We start from the raw sequence: 22,397 nt of genomic DNA, 5'->3' as shown, positions 1-22,397 counted from the left end.
GCAAATTCTGCAGTCTGTCACACGTTTTGGGTACTCACAGTTTGCGTTTCAAGCACACTTTGTAACACGTCTGAGAGAGTTTGGTCTGGATGACTGCTATGTGTCGTGGCTGCGGAAAAACAGCTCTCTGTATCCATTTTAATTTTTATTTTTAGAACAAGAGTAACAAACAGATTATGTAATATCGCAAAATTATGAAGATAAACATCAAAAACAAACATTCAAAGTAGTAAGGCGAACATCATAACATATCAGTTGAATAAAGGCATTACATTTGCATGTATAATCAAATGTGACAAATACTGTTGAACTGAAATGTATTACGATTCACGTGTGCATACCTATCTTGGGCACGCTGCAGCGACCATGGCACTAAGCAGACTCACCATTAATTGTCTCTCTCTCTCATCTGATCATTTGCATAATTCTCTTCAGCAAATCTCTGCATTCTATGGATATCACCCTGTATAACGCCTATTATTTCGCGCTGTCCAACACCAAGTCCATCAAATCTATTGTGCATGATCCTCCTGGATGCTCGTGTCCAATAAGTCCAATCTGTTGTGAATAAACGCTATCTCCCTGGCCGTTCTGTTACGATCCATCTTCGAATCTGTTAATAGTTGCAGTGAGTGTGTCTATTTTGTTAGCAAGCTTGTGATACCAACAAGCACCCCCTTGCTCTTCTTCTTGTTCTTCCTCCTCTCCTTCAGGCACGTCGTGAAAAGGATAGGGGGTTTGTCTACCTCGCACTGTCGACGCATCGTCTCGATCACTGGTCCAAGACGAACAGTCCCACACATTCACTTTTAAACCGGTGTTGTGACGCCGCCTCTTTGGAGGGTCTGCTGAGCTCGGCCCCGGCAGTGGGCTGGATCTGCCGTCGCAACGTCTCTTCTTTGGAGGGGATGCTGTGCTTGGTCCCGGCTGCTCGCTAGCTTCCAACACTAGAACTACCGGTTCGCTGCTGGATATTATTTGCTCCTGCGACGGTGGTGTTTGACAAAAAATACCGGTAGAGTCGTGTCTCCTAACCCTTGACGACTCACTTGTGGTGGGTTCTTCAAAATCGTCTCCGGTAAGGTCAATGAAGCCAGGAAATGTGACCAAGTTGGCTAATTCTATTAAAAATAAAATAAAAAGTTATATTTTAACGTGAACAGGAATAAAAAAAAAAATGTATCTGTAGAAAATAGTATTATTTTTTACCGTCGTCTGAGTCTTCTATAATGCTTGGGCTGTCTGCTACTGAAAAATAAAATTGTACATTTTGTATACATTTATAAATCATAAATTTGTAAATTTAATTTGTATACAATTATGATAAAAACAAATTTGCATAAATATGTACTTACAGCGGTCGATGGCTTCGAATGCACTCTGTTCAACATTTGTGACTATAACAAAGACAAATGACATATGATATAGTAATCACATTTGCACCACCTAGACACCCCAATAAGAACCGACCAACAGCACGGACGGTAAAAGCGTTCTAGTGATAGCAAATACACAATGGTAAAAACAAAAAGCAAGATGATTTTGCCATGTAATAGCCACACAAACAAACTCGAGTACACAAGCAATGGAAGCAAGGATTCAGCACGCAATGGTAACATACAAAGAACACTAGTGCACAAAAGAAAACATTCCAATTTCACCACGCGCTGAACAGCTCCCTTTATCAGTCCATTCAAATGTTTCAAATACATAGACACAATATACAATATGGTGCGATTAAACCAAAAATAAATAAATAAACTAACGTTAAAAAAAGGGCGCAGAGAGATTGGAGAGATGAGAAAGACGTTTCATGTTAAAGACAAGGAGTGCTTTTCCCAGTTCTCCAAAACTGTGAGTTGTTTTATAAATTATTTTATAAGCATTTAAAAGAAGAGAATGTTATTCACTTTGGAAGTGTGTGTGTGTGTGTGTGTGTGTGTGTGTGTGTGTGTGTGTGTGTGTGAGTGAGAGAGAGATGAATTTTGAAAAAAAATTATTCACAATGATTCTTCACACAAAAAAAACATAACCTTCAAAAAACACCCCAAAAAAACTACACCAAAAATATCAGCTTGGAAAAAAAAATAGGAAAGAAAAAAAATTACAAAGAAAAAAAGAGAACACCTTCAGAAACACACAATGCACCATTGCTGCACCAAATCATCTCAAAAGTTGACAAATCATCCATAGTTTTATAAAACTTAAAATCAAACAACTCTTGATTTAACCAAACTTAAAAAGACTCCAATGACACTTTGGCAAGATTTTTGCTCAATTTTGTTCTTCCTACTGATATATATCGCCAATTTTGCTTGTCCCAACATGAAATTCAACAACTGGCAAACATGCCTTTTGTTCCGGCTATACTTGAACCCCAAGATAAAAGTCTTAACTGAGAAAAATTCATTAAAATAGCTGAAGAATCCTTTCAGAAACATAAATAGAGGTTCCAATCTAGAACATTGCGTAAAAGCATGAAACATTGTTTCCCTTTGACAACAAAAAGGGCATTCAGAGCTGTCTGGATTTAGTACAGAGATAAAAGAATTAATGGCAATAATACCATGAAGGATTCTCCACTGTATATCCCCTCCCCTTTTAGACAGTGGCGGTTTATACAAAGATCTCCACTCAGGTTTTACATTTTCTTCCAGCTGTTTTCGCCGTTGTAACAAAAATTAGCTCCGCATCATCCTGGACTATCATATATGCAAAACGCCTAAAAGACACGATGTGTTTTAAAAGAGGAGATTCACTGCTAATCGGAATCTTCTTAATTGGAGATACCAATTTAATATATCATCACTGAGAAAAGGAGGAACTTTAGATAAAGTAACTCTTTGATGGCAATGAGAGAGGGAGAACAGAAACAAGCTCACCGCTAAATTTTTAGGATCATGAATACGAAAAAACGCATGTGAAAATTTCGGACTCAGTGTGCAAAGGCCTTAAGTGTTCAATACTTTTGGCCAACATATGCCATTACCACATTTTGATCAAGTCTAATATTTTGAATTTAGAATTAATTAAAAATCCAAGAGGCAATGTTACACAAGGCAGTGGAAATATGCAAGGAGATAATTGGATGAAAGGTTTATTGGAGAGGAATCATCATCCAATAACACCTCAAGGAGGAAATAATGAACAAAATTACATTGATGAAGGCATCTCAAGTGTTATTGAAACTGGAATCAGTGGGGAGAGCTGCAGTTCGGGACCTGACAGTGTGGACGATGGGCTCAGTGAGGAAAATTGCATTTTAGGAGTAAAAAAGAAATGGCCTCAACTTCTTACAACATTTCTACAAGACTAAACACTTTATCAAGCATAACGCCACAGATGATCTCCTGAGGGGACTTAAAAAAAAAGTACACCCAGAGCTCCCATGAATAGCAAGGACATTGCTGAAAACTCCAAGACAAATTTAATCAGTGGTAAAGTCTGGAATGGAGTGTGTCCTTTTTAATTTAAGAGAGAGAATGAACAGATGCATCGCTATCCAAAGGAGATAACAAAAGGAGTTTGCACTTTGGAAGTACTTTATAATATAGATAGTCAACAGGACAAAATATCAACAGGACACATTGTTTGTCCATCTTCTGTGCCATTCACCTGCCACCCATCAGTGTATTTCCTATAACACTGACACTTGGTCCCACCAAACCAAAAAATCTGGATTTTACTGAAGAAGCCATAAATGACATTCAGGAACTACTCAACAATGGAGGTGGACATCCTCACTCTATGGACCAATGGCGCATGCTGAAATAACAAGATATCGAGAATGAGGACACTGTATGCCTCCCTTTGGACATGATAGAGCAGTCTCCAATTGACTACATGCACCAAGTCTGCTTGGGTGTAAACTCATCATTGTCTGCTGGACAAATGAACGAGGTAACCCAAAGGCTCAGGAAGGAAGGTCATTCCAAGCCATTTTAGCAAGAACCAAAGAATATAGAAAACATTGACAGGTGGAAGGAAACTGAACTGTGTCAGTTTGCTGTATATGCTGGCAAGATTGTGCTAAAGGGATTTCTGGCAGACCAATTGTATGATTATTTCATGGCATTCAATGTTGACTTGACTTGAGTCTTCTGCTTTGCCCTACATTGGCAGTGGACCACAACAGCTACAGTAAAGAGCTGATGAAGTTAAAAAAATATATATATATGGAGATTGCTTCATGGTGTACAATGTACATTAAATGGCACATATACCAGAAGAGGCAATGGCTTTTGGCAGTTTCGATGTTTGCAGTGCTTTCCAAATTGAGAACCATCTTGGGAAGCTGAAACGACTTGTAAGGTCAGGAAAGCGGCTGCTTACTCAAGTGTTCAAAAGGCTGGTGGAGATGTAAAAATTTATCTGGGAAGCATAATAAGTTCAAACTCAATGGTTTTTGAAAATTTAACTCAGCGTCATGGAGTGAAAGTAGATGGAGGATTATGTTTGGCTGTAGGAGACCTTGTGAGTCATGAAAACATTATGTCAGCTTTGCGAATGAATAATGTGATTGTGTTTTTTCTTAACACTATTTAGAAGGCTAATGAAATTGTGCAAAATGGTGTAGTAATCAAGGGTTCACTCACGCCAGTGCTAACTTGAGAATGTAAAAAAGCATCAGCACACAGCAAACCATAGGGTTGCAACATTGAAGGATGTTCATTTGTGGCAGATTTTTATTCTGTTACATGTTCCTTCAACCCTCCACTAAAATGGGGACGCAACAGTTCAAAAGTTCACAACTTTTCAAAAGTTTTAGACAGTAAGGTTTTTAATATTTTTAAAAGATGTCTTCTCAGCTCACCAAGGCTGCATTTATTTGATCCAAAATACACCAAAAACAGTAATATTTTTAAATATTTTTACAATTTAAAATAACTATTTGGATATATTTTGAAATGTATTTCTTGAGATTTGCTGATCAATAACATTTCTGATTATTTTCAGTGTTTTAAAAAGTTGTATACAATGTTTTTCAGGATTATTTGATGACTAGAAAGTTCAAAATAACAGCATTTTTCTAAAAAAATAGAAAGCACTACTATTACAAAGTTTGGGGTAAGTACATTTTTTTTCTTTAAAGAATAAATATTTATTTTATTAAAGCTACTGTCCGTAACTTTTTTTTTTGTATTCAAAATTTACAAAAACTATATAATGAGAATGTACAACATGAATCCATTTTCCAAACCATGTTTTTGTCTTACCATTAATCATTATGGTACACTTATAATAAGTGTTTATATTCAGACTATTTCAGACCGGACTGGTAGGACCCGCCGCAGAGTATCACAGTAACTGTGTGACTCGCCATAGACATACACGGAGAAAAGTAGCTCCGGCTACAATGTTCTTCTGCAAGACGCGTACAGTTCTGTTTATTAACTGCTAGAGGGCCAAAAAACGTGGACTGGAACTTTAACCAAGAACGCATTAAATTGATCAAAAGTGACAGTAAAGAAATTTGTAATGTTACAAAAGCTTTCTATTTCAGGTTTAAGTTTAAAGGGCCAAAAGGTTACTCACTGTACCTTCAGGCAATTAAAAGAGTTCCCTAACAAGGATGTGCAATAAAGCTTGCTATTCAAACGGTAGCACGTCCTGATATTGCTGAGTTAGATGCGTTCCTGGGTCAACATATTTTGTTGATCCTGGAACAACATTCTAGTCTGAATTTAGTCTTAACCCTATTCCTACCCCTAAACCTAACCCTACCCATAAGTTATCCCAAAAATCAGAGGGAAATGATAGATGAATAACACTGATGTAGAAGCACAAATTCATGATTTTAAGTCTAAACTTGACATAATCTGTAAACTTGTCCCTCAAATCTGCTTGGTTGATTTGAATGTTGTTCCAGGATCAACAAAAATGTTGACCCAGGAACATGTTGAACTCCGCAATATCAGGTTATGCCAAACGAAACGCTACTGGGAATAACTGCTGTTGCACAAGTTGTTACCTACTCTCTTGATGAACAAATTTAGATGAAATAAACTCATGACCATTTCTCACACATTTTCCCTGTTTTGTTTCAGATCCGTCATCAGTTGTTTACCAGTATGGAGACCAGCCAAGACCAACTGGGAGGTTTTGTTCATAATAAGGACCACTGTTCTCAATCATGACCTTACAATGGCTTATGCAGGTCTAAATGTGAACTTTATACAGATACATACTATATCACACACATACACATGATTACATATATCACAAGGACATTTTACAGTGATTTGTTGACAGACCAACAGTAAATACAAAACTGTGAATCCTGTCCATTCTTTCCCAATCAGTCTCCCATATACAGTAATGTGTCCATTTGTAGTGGTAAAACTGATATATGCCATGCAGCAAAGTGCAGTTTCAATCACTGTCATAAAAACTGTAGCCATAGTTTACATCTGAAATATTCATCACTGTTATATTGACAAGATGGCTAAGCATTTTGACTATCTTGTTCCAGAACAATGACACAAGGACTTATTGACAGCACTGATATGTTCATTGACATAAATACTTGCTTTTGAGAGATGAACTAAGGATTTTAAGCAAGTTACAGTTTTAAAATTTAAAGTTTGGGACCAAAAAAAAAAAAAAAAAAAGTCCCCACAAGGATGGTACATAATACCAGTAATGTTAGACCTTGTGGGGACATTTTTTGGGTCCCCATGAGGAAAACGGATCATAAATCAAATGAAATGAAATGTAAAAATGCAGAGTTTTTGGTGATGGGTAGGTTTAGGGTTTGGGACATTTGGTCCACAATGAAGGGTTTACTTTAAAAATTGTGGTTATCATCTAAGATGAATTGCTAATAATGTAAAAATAATTTATTACATTTGGTTATTCACATCAGAAATCGCAAACAAGTTATATAGAAACTATGCCTATAGAATCAATATCTATAGAAATCTACAGATGTACCAAATTAACCTTTGAGATCATTTGGATTAAATAATAGACAAATGTATTATGTATATGCAAATCAAAAGTTTGATAGTAATAGCATTATGAAAGGCAATTACTCTGAATTAAACATTTATATAGATGAAACACTTATTTTGTGTTGTGAAAAGGATACTTTGCGATTTTGTGTATTGTACTATCACAATTGAAAATATGCTGAAATGTTTAAAAAAGTGCACTTTTGATGATCTGTTGTGATATTAGTACTAAGAGTTTTGAAAATCTACCAATTGCTTGTGAAAATTGCATCAAAGCAATAAAAAAAACTGTTAAGTAGTCTGTGGTGGATCCTAAAGGTTTAACTTTATTGGCAACCCTTATTGTGTAAAAGTGAAATAATAGATTTTGCTATGGGTCTTTAGAAAAATGAAATGCTTCAAACAATTTTTTAAATTGGCTTCTTATTAAAAAAAAAAAAAAAAAGCTATAATTTTTTTGCACTCAAACATGTTTTGTTTTTTTTGTCAGATATGTTACATAACCTATTTTCAATGGTAGTTATTTTAAGTACATCCTTGGACAACATGTATTTAAAGAATGTAACTCTAAATACCTCTGACAATTGTCGTTGTGCGTGTTTTCTTCAATTTTCACCTTAAATTTCTATGCACTATGTTTCTACTAACTATACAGGACTTTTATTTTGGTCTGGTGCTGTGATTTCACAAGTCTGCGCCGCGCTCCTGCGTCTGTGATTCGACTGAAGAAAGGTTTGTGTTTTTAAGCATTTAAAAAGTTTTTAATCTATACAAACTATTCGGGCAATTTTATAGTTTTGTCCCGCCTTGTCTACATTCACTTTAGACACGACTGTTATCCGAAGTCTGTGTTTACAATAATGCCTGCCCAAAATTATTCTGTTGGTGATCACTTTACTATGCGACATGGTTGACCCTCGGGTTTATTTTGATACTAAAATTATTTTAAAACCGAAGAAAATAACGGTCGTTTTCGTTTGTTATTTTAGTAGCGCGGTAATATTTAATTTGCTTTGAATGAATTAGAGAGAGATTGTGAGTGTGAATTTCCTTCGTGTGTCTGTACTCTGCATAAAAATGTTTTCCTAGTATTTTGTCTTGTTTCCAGTCCGAATTTACCAGACGAGTAACATGGCACAAGATATTATGTCTTGTGTTCTGAAAGAAGAAGAAGAAGAAGAAGAAAAAAATACAAGTCAATATCTTGAGATATTTATGCCATCTTACTTGTGTAGTAAATTCATCTTGACTTAAGAAATTTAGATATTTGGATTGGAAACAAGACAAATAAGTGAGAAAATAGTTTTTTGCAGTGATGTAATAGAGAAGTTTATAGTTTTATTTAATTTTTTTATTTAAAAAAAGCGAAATTATCCCCTCATTGCAGAGAAATAGCATATAATGTAAATTTCGGTAGCAAAGCTGTTTTATTTTTTTAAATTCACGTTAAGGGGTTGAAGAGGTTGGCACGGTTCAGTTGGACTCGGGCAACTGTCTTTCACAGCATTACAACAAAAAACATCTTCTATTACTACACTTTTGTAGTTTGTGAGTAAAGGTGCAAATTCCTGTCTAAACGTCACCTGCCTCGCTAATAATCTTTTGATACATGCAGCACAAATAAGTGAAAAGCACTGCGCTGCATAAATGATAAATCAATTAGACAGTTTAATAGCAAGAGTGCTTTTCTTCCTGTTTTCTTCAAAGTTGCTCTGTAAATGTGTTCAGGCCTGGAACATTAAATTGTGTTTCCACTGTTGGGGCAAAAGTGAGCATTCTAGTGCGTGCCAGGGTCAGTCGCGTTTCCACTGTCACTTCCGGGGCTTGTATCGGGCCTCATTGGGGCCAACGGCCCACCAAATACCTTGGTAAAAAGCGGGCCAACTGGGGCTTGAGGAGTGGTCATGAACAAAGGCGGAGTTTATCCGAGTCAGAATTAGATCAACACGGGTGTGCCTTATACTTCCTGAAAAGTGAAGCTGCAGGCTCTTTCATCGCCCCCTGGTGGCTAGATGCAGTACGGGTCATAAACCTCGCCCTCTCCATTCAAACGAACGGGATTTGAGTCAATACAAAAAAGTAAATTACGCTTGAAATAAAATTTTCCGAAAGATAGTTTTGGTCATTTAAGGTAGTTATCACGCCGATATATATTCAATTGTTCGTTTTTGTGATAAGTTTGATTTTAGCTAGCAATTTGATGCTATAGAAATGGGGCGTGTCGTCATGATTGACAGTTTTGATTGACAGCTTCTCTGAGGACTGTCAGAGCTTTGAGGGGAGATTGAAGATGTATAACTAACTATTAATTTTCGATTTTTGTGTTATTTCACACCGACAAAATGAGTTGTTCAGCAGTAAACTCTACTAACCGAACTACAGGATCTGACGGATCACTGAACTTTTTTCCGGGCTCCACTGACGATTCCTTCTGCACGTGCCCAGGCTCCAAACTAACGTTTTTGCGTAATGTCAACGCCCATCGTTGTACGTTTTACATTCAGTTCATTACAATGGAAGGAAGCAGCGTCACGTCGTCCATCTTTTTTTTCAGTCTATGGGTCAACACCACTGCACATTTTCCATGTTATCATTTCAGGCTACCGGCTAACTTCAACATTTTAGACATTTTAAACCATTTTCAGCTCAAAACTCACTTTCAGACACCAGTGAGTGTTTGAAATAACTTCTGATGATGATCTGATTCTGAAAACTGTACGAGGCAGAAATATATTTATATGTGATGCTAAAGGCTACTTATGCTAACTGTTGCAATAATAAATATACGTATTTTTATGGAAAAACCAAAGATTGCTTGAAGTAGTGATGAGAGAAATTAAGCTTTTCAAATTGAACCAATTTCTTCGCAAAATGATTCACTGTTTAAGCGCTCAAAATGCCACACTCTGGTGACCCCTGCTGGTCAAATCAGTGTATTTGCAACAAAAACTCAGGCCAAACATGCATAAAGCTTTTATAAACGCATTGCAAATGTTTTATTGAAAGGAAAATCTATACAATGCAATTAAAGGTGCAGTATGTAATAATTCTGTCTGCTAGAGGCCTATTCAAAACAAAGGCGTAGCTTGATGACGCCAAGTTTGAGTGCGGAATCTTGGGACATGTGGTCTTGCCTCAACGGACGGTGCAAAAGAATAAAGATAGGACTCGGGAAGAAATCATGTTCATGGATGCGATTATTATTGTTACTGTAGTATGAAGCAGAGCAGGACCCAGTGTTGTGGGAACTGAACGAGGATGCTGGAGCGATTGCGCAATCGCGCCGGCGCCGCTTCTGCTTTTCAGGTCATGAGTATGAGGTAACACAGCTCTTTTTATTAACAGTTTATTAATTTTAAAACTTATTATATGATGGAGACAATTCTGTATTACTTTTACTAAAAATAAAGCTGCATCTGATTATGCTATGTTAGCTACTTCATAAAGTAGTGATTTTCTCTGAGGCAAATTTGATTTAAATAAGACTAAACGTGTTGAGCTATATAACAACAATTAGTTTTCTGTCTATAAATATATCTATATAAATATATATAAACAGTTGTTCCCTTGTCTATTAAAACATGTAATATATCAAAGCATCTTTGGTGTTTCCATGGTTTCTACAAAATAAAACCGGAAACCGAGGGTAACGCAGGTATGATGCAATTGACAGGCGACTCCTCACACGTCCCGGAGCCTTGGTTAAAATTGCAATTTTCTCAAGATTTACAAATAGTTGCAAACATTTGGGATATTGTAAGTACTCGAATGAACAAAATATATAACACTGGCCTAGTGGGTTTTGGATATTTTACTGCAAAAATATTCATATTGCACCTTTAACTATTCATGTAATAAGATTAAATGTCAATTGTCTGTATATGTGTTTTTTCATCAGTTTTGTTTGTTCCATGGATGGCTCAGCTAAACAGGCAAGTAACTATTAACTACTAGGCCTATTATTCCTTTTAATTATACTAATGCCTAGCACGCCCTGGCTCGCATTGGCCCAACCGTGGAAAGATGGCTAATGTGAGGGCAGGCCAGTGGGTGGGGTGTGGATGGGGGACCAACATGTTTGTACTTAGTATGAGGCAACTGTGCCTAGTGTGAGTACGCCCTAAAATCAGTGTCAAATTTGCAATTGTGGTGATAGTTTTTGGAAAAACAAACAAACAAAAAAATGCAAACTTGCTTGTGTGATGTTGTTTGACTGTATTTTATTTGTTATAAATATTAGAAACAATAACTCAATACAGGGACATTTTCTTGCCCCATAAGGCTAATAAGGCCATTAATTATCACTCTGACTGACTCCCTTGCCCGTGCACTGAATACTGAACTAGGGAGCTGATTGAGAAGCACCCAGAGATTTAGTTTGGATTTGCAAACAAGTTCTTTTCTTTCTTTTAATTATTCTCATCTTAAACATGACAGAGTGTCCAAACACACGAAAACTCCTGGTGAAGCAACTGAGATCCACGTGACACTATTATAAAGATGGCGCTAATTAAAGAGGAGAGTGAAGACATGAAGATTGAAGAAGCATTTAGAGTGAAACAAGAAGATACTGAGGAACAAACAGGTTGGTTTCATTCTCAATCTGAACTCAATCATTTTAGATCCTGTTTAAAATGTCCTCCTCTACAGAAATGAATATTTTTGAAGAATGTCATACGAGTGTCCTAATTAAAGTTGTTTCATTTGATATGGAGCCAAATGAAGAGTTTGGTTCCAAAACGCAATAACTCCATTTTGATTATTTTGAGTAAAAAGGTGTTTTCTTTACCAAGAAATTGGCAAGATGGAAAAACACTATTTTCTGTTTCAAACTTTCACATAGCATCATTTGGTTATAAAAACATTAAAAATTCAAATCTACATTTTGATTTTAAAAAGTTTATTATAAAAACGTATTATTTTTTTCTCAAAATGCAATAAATCCATGACAATTTTTTTTTTCAAAATGCAATTAATCCATCAATATAAAAGTTATTTTTCAAATTGAAAATACACAACAAAGTAAGTTGATTCACATATATGTAAGAGTCTAAACTTTGCCAATATTTATCTTATATTCAGGCATTTTACTAAAAATACATTCAGCCGTCGCTCCCAAAATGGTCATCTTGTTAATGTTATGAATTATTTGTCATTACCGATTAAAGAGCATCTGGCACCACCGCACAGTTAAATAAACACATTTGCCGAGTACATTGGTATTAAAAACGGCTTTTTAAAAAGCCTTCAATGTTTACAGTGCGTGGAATGGTGCGCTGTGATTGGTTGAGAGCGGAAATATCGCATTCTGCAGAAAAAGGAGACTGCTGTTTGTCGCGTTTTGGGAAGAAAGGGAGAAAACGTGACAGAATAACACGACGGATATCGCATTTTGCGCAAAATTAATAAATGACTTTTCAATACCGACCAGATACAATACTGACTTTGGCGGAAACTCAAGTTTTTGAAAATGGCGTTTATCGCGTTTTGGAACCAAACTCTTCAAATATTAATGCTGCCTTCAACAAGGTCTCCACAGTTCCTTAAAAAGTCTAAGGGTGTGTTCACACTTGTAGTTTGATTCTCTTGGTTCTTTTGGTCCAGACCAAAAAAGAAAATGATACATTTAGTCCTGGTTGGCTTTAATGACGTATATTCTGTGATGGAACTAAACAAAAATTCAAAACAATGCTGTGTGCTGGGCTAAATGTGCTCGATGTACAGTCAAACCAAAATGTATTCAGACACCTTGAACATTTCATGCATTATTACAGTTTATTAACTATAGTTTAAAAAAATGGTAATAAAATATGACAAGATCTCAGAGTTAAACTGTTTAATTCAACCAAACTTGCCAATTGTGAGCACCCTTAAGTTCAGTTTTATTTAACTTAAGTTTATAAAAGGTCTTAAATATCTTAAATGGTATAAGAAAAGTCTTAATTATTTAAAAAGGTCTTAAATGTGGGGACATTTAATTAAATGTAAGCACTGCTCTTTTCAAATTAAATACATTACGCTGTTGCACATTCTAAAGGCTCATGGTTTCAGAGCAGTTCACAATCAGTGAATACCACAGATTAATGCCAAGCAAGTGGTGATTGCAAATGAACTACTGTTGATTGATTATGTGTTAAATTATGGTGTTTATCATGGCTCGGCATTAAGCCTTGGCATGTGATTAATCAGTCATTCACTTGTCCAAGTAAAAATGTTGGGATTTTTTTGTGGTGTAAATATAATTTATTGTTAAGCAATATTCTTATCAGTGTTCTGCATATCAGCTTTGACATATTTAAATATGCATATTTGTGATATTTACCCCAAGGCCATTTTTACCTAATTGTATGAAGTGTAGCTATGCTTCATCTTTCATTTTAAATTTATACATTTGATGAATAAATTAAATTAGAATAAGACACTATAGGGCTGTTATCAAATTAAAGGGTTAGTTCACCCAAAAATGAAAATTCAGTCATTAATTACTCACACTCATGTCGTTCCAAACCCATAAGACCTTCTTTTATCTTCGGAATACAAATTTAGAAATATCTGATGAATTCTGTGAGCTCTCTGACTCCTCGATAGACAGCAATTAAATTACCACTGTCAAGGTCCAGAAAAGTACTAAAGACATTGTTAAAACAGTCGACGTGATAGCAGTGGTTCAATCTCCATTTTATGAAGCAACAAGAATACTTTTTGTATGCAAAAACAATCATTTTATTCAATCATTTATTAAAAATGTATTCAACAATCTCTTCTCTTCCCTGTCAGTCTCCTATGCTGTTGACATAGTAAACAAAGTGCAGCGCTTCCGTATTTACGTGCGAACGCCGACTCAGTATTTACGTACTCCGTTTGATGCTGATGCAGGAGCCGCATTTACAACTACAATTACAACTGCATTAAATAATGATAATTAATCATAATAATGACATTACACGATAGTGTGGCGACCAGGGCGGGCGAGAGCCGTGAGGGAACGGCGCGAGGCCGGTGGCGCGAGTGTTAATGAGCTTCACCTGGGAGGCGCACCGGCCTTGAGTCCCTCACGGAGGAGCTCCGGGAGCATAAAAGGAGGAGCGACTACAGTGAAGGACGAGAGAGGACCAGGCCTGGACTTTATTTTACGTTTTATTATGTTTGTGTGGCCGGCAGACGTCCGCGAGGGTCTGCCGGCATTACTTTCGTTTTGTTCTTTGTTTATTTCTAATTAAAGTTTTGTTGAATGTTCGCCGGTTCCCGCCTCCTTCTTCCCGTATTGACGAACTTCGTTACATTGGTGCCGAAACCCGGGAGGAAGGAGGGACATGCTGTCGAAGAGCCCTCGCTGCTGAGGGGGATCGCGGTGCTGCGGAGTTCGGGCAGCGCGGGAGTGTGTGTAGACCGCGAGAGGCTGCCCGAGGCGGTGGTGCTGGAGCCTAGTGACAGGTGGGACGGAGAGCTCGAGGCTGTGCCCCTGGGACGAGGTGGGGTGGCTGCCGTCCAAGAGGGAGCGGAGGAGTCGCCGCCGTTTGCCGTGGGCCGGAGCCTGCTGCCGTCCGCCATAAAGGGGAGGAGCAGGGAACGGGGGACTCGCTGCCGGCTGCCCTCAGTCCGGAGGAGCCATCGCCGGCCGCCAGGAGGCGGTCGAGGATCGGGCCGTCCACCGAGCGTCCAGTGCCACCGCATGGCACCGCGAGGAAGAGCCTCCCGGCTGGCTGAGGACCGAACGGCAGTGTGTCGGGGAACCGGACCAAGAATTTTTTTTTTCTCTTTTTTCCTCTCTCCCCTCTCTCGTCCTGTCGCTCCCCTTGCTTCCGTCTCCTTTCTCTCGTCTCGTCTGTCCTTACCCCCAGGTGCTGCGGCCGCCGAGACAGGCCCCGGGGGGGAGTAGAGCGCAGTCTCGGGAGTACCCCCCGGCCTGCGAGGGGCGATGGGGGTATGTGGCGACCAGGGCGGGCGAGAGCCGTGAGGGAACGGCGCGAGGCCGGTGGCGCGAGTGTTAATGAGCTTCACCTGGGAGGCGCACCGGCCTTGAGTCCCTCACGGAGGAGCTCCGGGAGCATAAAAGGAGGAGCGACTACAGTGAAGGACGAGAGAGGACCAGGCCTGGACTTTATTTTACGTTTTATTATGTTTGTGTGGCCGGCAGACGTCCGCGAGGGTCTGCCGGCATTACTTTCGTTTTGTTCTTTGTTTATTTCTAATTAAAGTTTTGTTGAATGTTCGCCGGTTCCCGCCTCCTTCTTCCCGTATTGACGAACTTCGTTACAGATAGTTTTAAATATTTTTTGAATATACAAATAAATGTTGGGGGGGGGGGGGGGAATATGACTTTTAAACATGAAAAAAACAAGTGACTTGCTGAAATGGAACAAAACAGTCAATATTGTCTAAAATGTAAGTGATATTAATAATAACTAGTTTATTGTTTGAACATTTTATTCCTAGAAGTAGCATGTTATACACTATATTGCCAAAAGTATAGGAACACCCCTCCAAATCATTGAATTCAGGTGTTCCAATCACTTCCATGGCCACAGGTGTATAAAATCAAGCACCTAGGCATGCAGACTGCTTCTACAAACATTTGTGAAAGAATGGGTCGCTCTCAGGAGCTCAGTGAATTCAAGCATGGTACTGTGATAGGTTGCCACCTGTGCATTAATTTCCTCACTACTAAATATTCCACGGTCAACTGTTATTGCTTCCACTTTATGATACCACTTGAACTCAGCAACAAAGTGGTAAGCCACGTAAAATTAGAGAGGAAGTTGCCAACTTTCTGCAGAGTCAATAGCTACAGACCTCCAAGCTTTGTGGCCACTGGACTCTAGAGCAGTGGAGACATGTTCTCTGGAGTGACGAATCACACTTCTCTGTCTGGTAATCCAATGGATGAGTCTGGGTTTGGCTGTTGCCAGGAGAACGGTACTTGCCTGACTGCATTGTGCCAAGTGTAAAGTTTGGTGGAGGGGGGATTATGGTGTGGGGTTGTTTTTTAGGGGTTGGGCTTGGCCCTTTAGTTCCAGTAAAAGGAACTCTTAATGCTTCAGCATACCAAGACATTTTGGACAATTTCATGCTCCCAACTTTGTGGGAACAGTTTAGGGATGGCCCCTTCCTGTTCCAACATGACTGCGCACCAGTGCACAAAGCAAGGTCCATAAAGACATGGATGAGCAAGTTTTGTGTGGAGGAACTTGACTGGCCTGCAGAGAGTCCTGACCTCAACCCGAAAAAGAACACCTTTGGGATGAATTAGAGCGGAGACTGTGAGCCAGGCCTTCTCGCCAACATCACTGCCTGACTACACAAATGCACATTTTTTTTGGTCTACAACAAACTAGTTCTGGGTAAAGCTGTGTTTGATAACTGCCAGCTTTTTTGGATGTGTCCTAAAGAAAGAAAATATTTAACAGTATTGAGAAGAGGTTGAGATTTCAGGTAACACCACTTTCAGTAGCTTAGTGCATATAGTATCTAGCATGTGTATTGTTTTAATGCTTTATGCTGGTTTTGATTATGTAATGCTTTTTGTGTTTGTTTTGATGTCTGTTGCTTTGTACCTTTTAACTGGGGTTAACTTGTATTTGTCTTTTTTAACTTTAGACCTGATGGCACTGAAAGAGGAGAGTCAAGAATTGAATGAAGTGAAAGAAAAACAGTATGCGAAACATTATGATTTCATAATTGGAGATAAGTCTCAGTGCTCACAGAATGAAAAGACTTCATCGCAAAAAAGAGCTCGAAAGACAGGTCCTAAAAGTGATTTCCCCTGCTTACACTGTGGAAAAAGTTTCAATCAAAAAGGAAACCTTAATGTCCACATGAGAATACACACCAGAGAGAAGCCTTTCACATGCCTTCAGTGTGGAAAGAGTTTCACACTTAAAGGAAACCTTAAATCCCACATGAGGAGTCACACCGGAGAGAGCCCTTATACCTGCAAACTGTGCGGCAACAACTTTTCTCGAAAAGAAAGTCTTAAGACTCACATGAGAAGTCACACTGGAGAGAAACCATACACGTGTCTTCAGTGTGGAAAAAGTTTTACACGTAAAGGAACCCTTAATACCCACATGAGAAGCCACACTGGAGAGAGTCCTTTCAACTGTAAACTGTGTGGGAAGAGCTTCACACGAAAAGAAAGTCTTAAGACTCATATGAGAAGTCACACCAAAGAGAAGCCTTACACATGTGATCAGTGTGGAAAGAGTTTTACACGTAAAGGAACCCTTAATATCCACATGAGAAGTCACACTGGAGAGAGCCCTTATACCTGCAAACTGAATGGGAAGAGCTTCGCAAAAAAAGGAAGTCTTAAGTCTCCTGTCAGAACTTACACTGGAGAGAAACATTTCATATGTGGCCAGTGTGGAAAGAGTTTCAGATGTGAAGAAAATCTTAATCAGCACATAAAGATTCACTCAAGAGGAAACTGTTTTTCATGTCATCAGTGTGGAAGGAGTTTCACAAACAGGAAAAACCTTAAGAATCATGTAACAACTCACAACGGAGAGAAGCCTTTTATGTGCCTTCAGTGTGGAAAAAGTTTCAATCTTAAAGGAAACTTCAAGGTTCACATGAGAATTCACACTGGAGAGAAGCCTTTCACATGTGATCAGTGTGGGAAAAAATTCAGACATAAAGTAACCTTTAATTACCACATGAGGATTCACTCAAGAGAGAACTGTTTTTTATGTCATCAGTGCGGAAGGACTTTCACAGACAGTGAAGAACTTAAGAATCATGTAATAACTCACACCGGAGAGAAGCTTTTCATGTGCCATCACTGTGGAAAGACCTGCATAAACAAAGCAAACCTTGATATTCACATAAGAGTTCACACTGGAGAAAAGCCTTTCATCTGCCTTCAGTGTGGAAAGAGTTTCACACGTAAAGGAAACCTTGAAGTTCACATGAGAGTTCACACTGGAGAGAAGCCTTTTACGTGCCTTCAGTGCAAGAAGAGTTTCACATATCAAAGAGACTTGAATCGTCACTGGCAAACTCATTCTGGAAAGAAATTGCAATGTTCTGTGTGTGGTAAGAGATTTAGAAAGAGAAGCAATTTTGAAAATCACCTGCGCATTCATTCTGGAGCAAGGAGATTTAATTGTGTTCAGTGTAATAAAAAATTTATTTTGCCATCACACTTGCAGATTCACCTGAAAAGTCATGCATATGTGAGACCCTATTTGTGTTCCTTGTGTGGAAAGAGATTTAAATGGCTTGGCAGTTTAAAATGGCACCAGAAAATCTGTATAGTACGAAATTAATTTCAATTGTATAGTGTCATCGCTCAATTATTGATTCAGTTAAATATCTCAGAAACAAATATCAGATACATAATCTTCTTTCTTGCTGTGAAATGCCACAATGTAAATGAACAGTCAGAAATAAAGAGACAAACTGAATGAAACAAGATAATGAACATTACACTGCATTATCTGATTCAACTTCAGTGAATGAATCCACAGTTAAATATTAGAAGGGTGGGGGAAAAATCAATAATGCCCAGTATTGCAATATCTCACACAAAATATTGTGTAGATACAAGGGCGCCTGGTATCAACCTTTTCAGTGCCTGAATTTCTGCTCAGGATTGCATCATTTTACCTTAAAGGGGCTATATGTAAGATTTTCACTTTAATAAAGCATAAAAATACCCCAATATGTTTGCAGATATTTAGGAAACATGCTAAGTTCACCTACTTGTTTCTCAGAAAAACAATGCTTAAGCCAGATATTCTACTTTGAAATGTATGTTCCGTGTCGGAATGTCTGTCTTTGTTTTGGTCTGTGTGAAACCTTGTGCTGCAGTTTATCCAATAGTATTTCGACATCACAGGTTGCCAGTTGATGGAAAACACCGCATATTGCAGCCATGGAAACCAGCAAACAAACTGGGTCAGAGAATCGCAGATTCTACCTGACCTAAAAAGTCTCTGCATCCATCTAAAAATGAATGACAGCATATTAAAACGGATAAATCAACAGATAAATCAGCTTACAGCATGTAAGTCTCCTCAGCTTTCATTGTCAATTGCGCTCCCTCTTGCTGCTGGCAACCCGCGTCTTTGAAGGAGGGGGTGGGCCAAACAATATTTTGAATTTGGACTGCAGTACCTATTTCAACCACTGGGTGTCATTCCTACATACAGCCCCTTTAGGCTCTGCGCTTATAATTAAAAAATAAAAAGTAATTTAAAACCTTTCTTTTAAACGAATTTCACAACAGCGCAAGTAAATCAGCGGTACTGCATCTCGCTTTCGAACATGCACAGTGAAGTGTGTGTAAAGGAGGTGCATTTTCACATGTTCTTCTGAACATGGACCACTCAGTGAAGGCTAATGGTGCGTTCCATTTACCTCAGAAGTCAGGGCAGGAAATGATGTCACGCCCGAGTTGACCACATTCCAGAACACAAGTTGAAAAACCAAGATTGATGCATTGAGGCAAACCTTTGGTACAGGCAATACCAGTAGACAAAAGTACTTTGTGCACCACTGAGTTTAAGACAGACGAACAGAAGTGCTAATAAACAATATATTACTACTGTTTCGCTTACTGTTAATGTGCTGAGCAGCCATTTTGAATTCTGAAGTCAGAGTTTTACAGTTCCTCCTTGTGATAGGAAGAACAGATCATTTTACAGACTTCAATCTTTGTTCAGTTGAATGGAATTAAATGTTAAATTTAATAAATGAAAAATGATAAAGCTAATGGACAAATTATGAGAAACAGAATGGTTAATTTAGGACCCTAAATAGCCCTAAAGAGCACAGCAAGTGGTGGCCATGTAGGGGATGAAGGTGTAGTGGAAATCGTTGAGTTTTAAGAGAACCCAGTTTCAGCACTCAGATATACATTGAATGACTGTTTGGATGGAGTAAGAGCACTGCTTTCAGTGTAACCCTTTATGAGCCACTTGTCTCATATTATACATAACATTATCTAACTGTAATGGACATACAAACAGTTTTCATCAACAACTCCTTGGAGATCATATGAAGTCCAGCCTTTTCTATTGACAAAATCCCGGTAGCCGTCGCTGGGTGCCAAGATGGGGATGTGTGTCTTGTCGATACATCCAATTACTTGAGGGATATGATACTTCACCTCAAATGTCTGAGCGATCACCTCTTGCAAAGTTGGGGCCTTCATAAATTCTCAGATTTAATGAATAACCATTATTTTGCAGAACATGTACACAAATTCTTAACCGTGGAATAACCATGCACACCAAACTGATTTGCCACCAGCCTATACTCTTCACAACTGGCAAGCCTGTAGAGAGCTTCTACATCTGCAAAGGTACTGGGGCACACACTCGCAAATCTTTAGGACTCATAATATCTTCCATGATTTGGCATAGTTTCACAAATGCTTGCCGAGACGTGCGAAAGTTTTCCTTTCACTCGTCAGTAAATTCAAGCAAGACTACCCGCTCCCACCAGTCCTTACTGCGGATACGCATCCAGCATGAGCAGGTGGTTCGTTAACAAGGAGGAGGTAATATTTTGTACACTTCGAGACTTTCTTTTCCTAATAAAGCATAAAAGCATAGTGTCGACTCACGCAGTTGATGGAAAAACAGCAAAATCAAAAACTCTTGCTGCATTCGCAGGCACTGCAGACATGAGAAGAGATACAATAATATTTATAGGATAGGATTTCCTGCTGATATTTTGGACTACACAGACAGATGTTTAGGTAGTTAGATTCTCGTTGCTGGTTTATTGATTGGCATGTAAACACAAAAACTGGTTCCTTTAATAATCTGACAATATCCATTTCAGTAAGATCGATTCCATGTGATGTAATTAAATCTAGTGTACGAATAGAATGGTGAGTGGGTTTGGTGATGTTTTACTTGACCCCAAAATAGTCCATAAACACATGTCCTTATGAATCAATTGTATTATCTAATTGTATTATTGTATGTCAGGGGTGTAACACTCAGTTCCTGGAGTACCACAACCTTGTAGAGTTTAGTTCTACCATCACCCTCTAAAAAATATATTTTGTATGAAGTAGGATATGCATCAAATACGGTATACACTGCTGTACCTGAACATACTCAGCCCTCAGCTGTTTCACCCGGTCATTGTTTCTCTCAAAATGCACCAGGTAAATGTGTTTCATTATTACCTGGTGCCTCTTCAAAAGGTGGGCTACTGTTGGTAGGCCGATGGATGCCACATTGGCAAAGATGTCATTGTTCTCCTCAATTGCCTGCTTTGTTTCCAAAAGCCATATATAATTCCTGGCCCTCACTTGAACAGTTGTCGCAGATCATGAGTGAACGTGATCATCTCTTCCTCTTTACTACTTTACAGATCGAAATAAACATGAATGAACATCAGAAAATATGATGCAAGATACAGTAGCTTACTGAAATCAGTGTAGGAAACCATTCGTTAACCATAAACTTGATAGTCAGCAGGAAAAATAAAAAAACATTTAAAACAAAACGAATTGAATTAGAAAATTATGTACATATAAGTATTATAACTTTATTATTATAAAATGGACTTAAACTGGGTGCTCGCCTGTGTGTAATGTCGTGGAAATTCTCAATACAAATCTGACTTCACCACTGACAATTTAAACAACTCCTAGTTGTTAATACAATACTACAGTATCTCGAGGTAATTCCCTGAATTCCTGAATACTTACAATAAAATCCAATACTTCCCTGAAGTATGGTGACGGCATCCCGTCAAGAAGCTACTATCACTACCTCAATCACACTTGGCTGTTACTTTTGTTGTCTTTTGAGCGTAGGATCTTCTATTTCTCAACTGTGCAGCATATACCTGACACGACTTCCAAGTTGCTCTTTGTAGAAATTAAGTTTTATTTACGGCCGGGAGGTCACTTGTCACAACAACAGAGTGAGTCTCAATGAATAGAAAGATAGACTAGCTGACTAGCTCCTCCAGTATTACAACTGTTTTGCTGTGTTTGTGGTGCGTCTTTTAGACTTTATAACTAAACTCTGCCTCACATGGCATTAATTTAAGTCGTTGAACATGAACAGACCATGGAGAGGTCTTCTGTCTGATTGAAACTAAGTGTTTTAAGGTGCTTATAATTTAGATCAGATTTGACTTACTTACCTAACCTGAGAAAAATAACGAATAAGGTAAAGGTGTTTAATTACGCACCATAAAACACCACATGCTGTACAGTGGAGCAATTTTGTTTTCTTTCTCAGTTGTAGCTGCCTTAATAAACATATAAAAATGCCAAGATATATCTCACAACTATTTACGGAAACTATTACAATGGGATAACGGAGTTGACATGTTAAAGCTGCTGACTTTGATATTGTTTATATAAAATATAAAACTATATAAAACTTCCAGGACTGTGTGTCCTACTGTAAGATCCACAATGAGCAGAAAATTGTAAGTGCTCCTCAGAGTTGAAATGACCATGACATTGCC

The 22,397-nt window shown here is 38.3% G+C and overlaps 1 protein-coding gene across 5 annotated transcripts in view; it reads left to right on the top strand.

Annotated features, from left to right (window-relative positions):
- Positions 1 to 18,366, top strand: part of LOC125245792 (gastrula zinc finger protein XlCGF57.1-like) — a 90,487-nt gene extending 72,121 nt beyond the window's left edge. Inside the window, exons 1-4 of one of the 5 annotated variants that reach the window (XM_048156551.1) lie at positions 7,612 to 7,685; positions 10,852 to 10,885; positions 11,391 to 11,538; positions 16,551 to 18,366. In XM_048156551.1, the coding sequence (XP_048012508.1) occupies positions 11,454 to 11,538; positions 16,551 to 18,220 (1,755 nt within the window). In that variant the 5' untranslated portion in view covers positions 7,612 to 7,685; positions 10,852 to 10,885; positions 11,391 to 11,453 and the 3' untranslated portion in view covers positions 18,221 to 18,366. Of the gene's footprint in view, positions 1 to 7,584; positions 7,686 to 10,694; positions 10,886 to 10,923; positions 11,539 to 16,550 lie in introns of those variants that run through there. The other 4 variants (XM_048156552.1, XM_048156550.1, XM_048156549.1 and 1 more) reach the window with 4 other exon arrangements.
- Positions 18,367 to 22,397: the final 4,031 nt, after the last annotated feature.

Source organism: Megalobrama amblycephala, linkage group LG14, assembly GCF_018812025.1.
Source record: "Megalobrama amblycephala isolate DHTTF-2021 linkage group LG14, ASM1881202v1, whole genome shotgun sequence".
In the NCBI taxonomy this organism is placed as follows: Eukaryota; Metazoa; Chordata; class Actinopteri; order Cypriniformes; family Xenocyprididae; genus Megalobrama; species Megalobrama amblycephala.
Note: the sequence above shows the minus strand (reverse complement) of the source record. Positions and strands in the feature narration are given on the sequence as shown.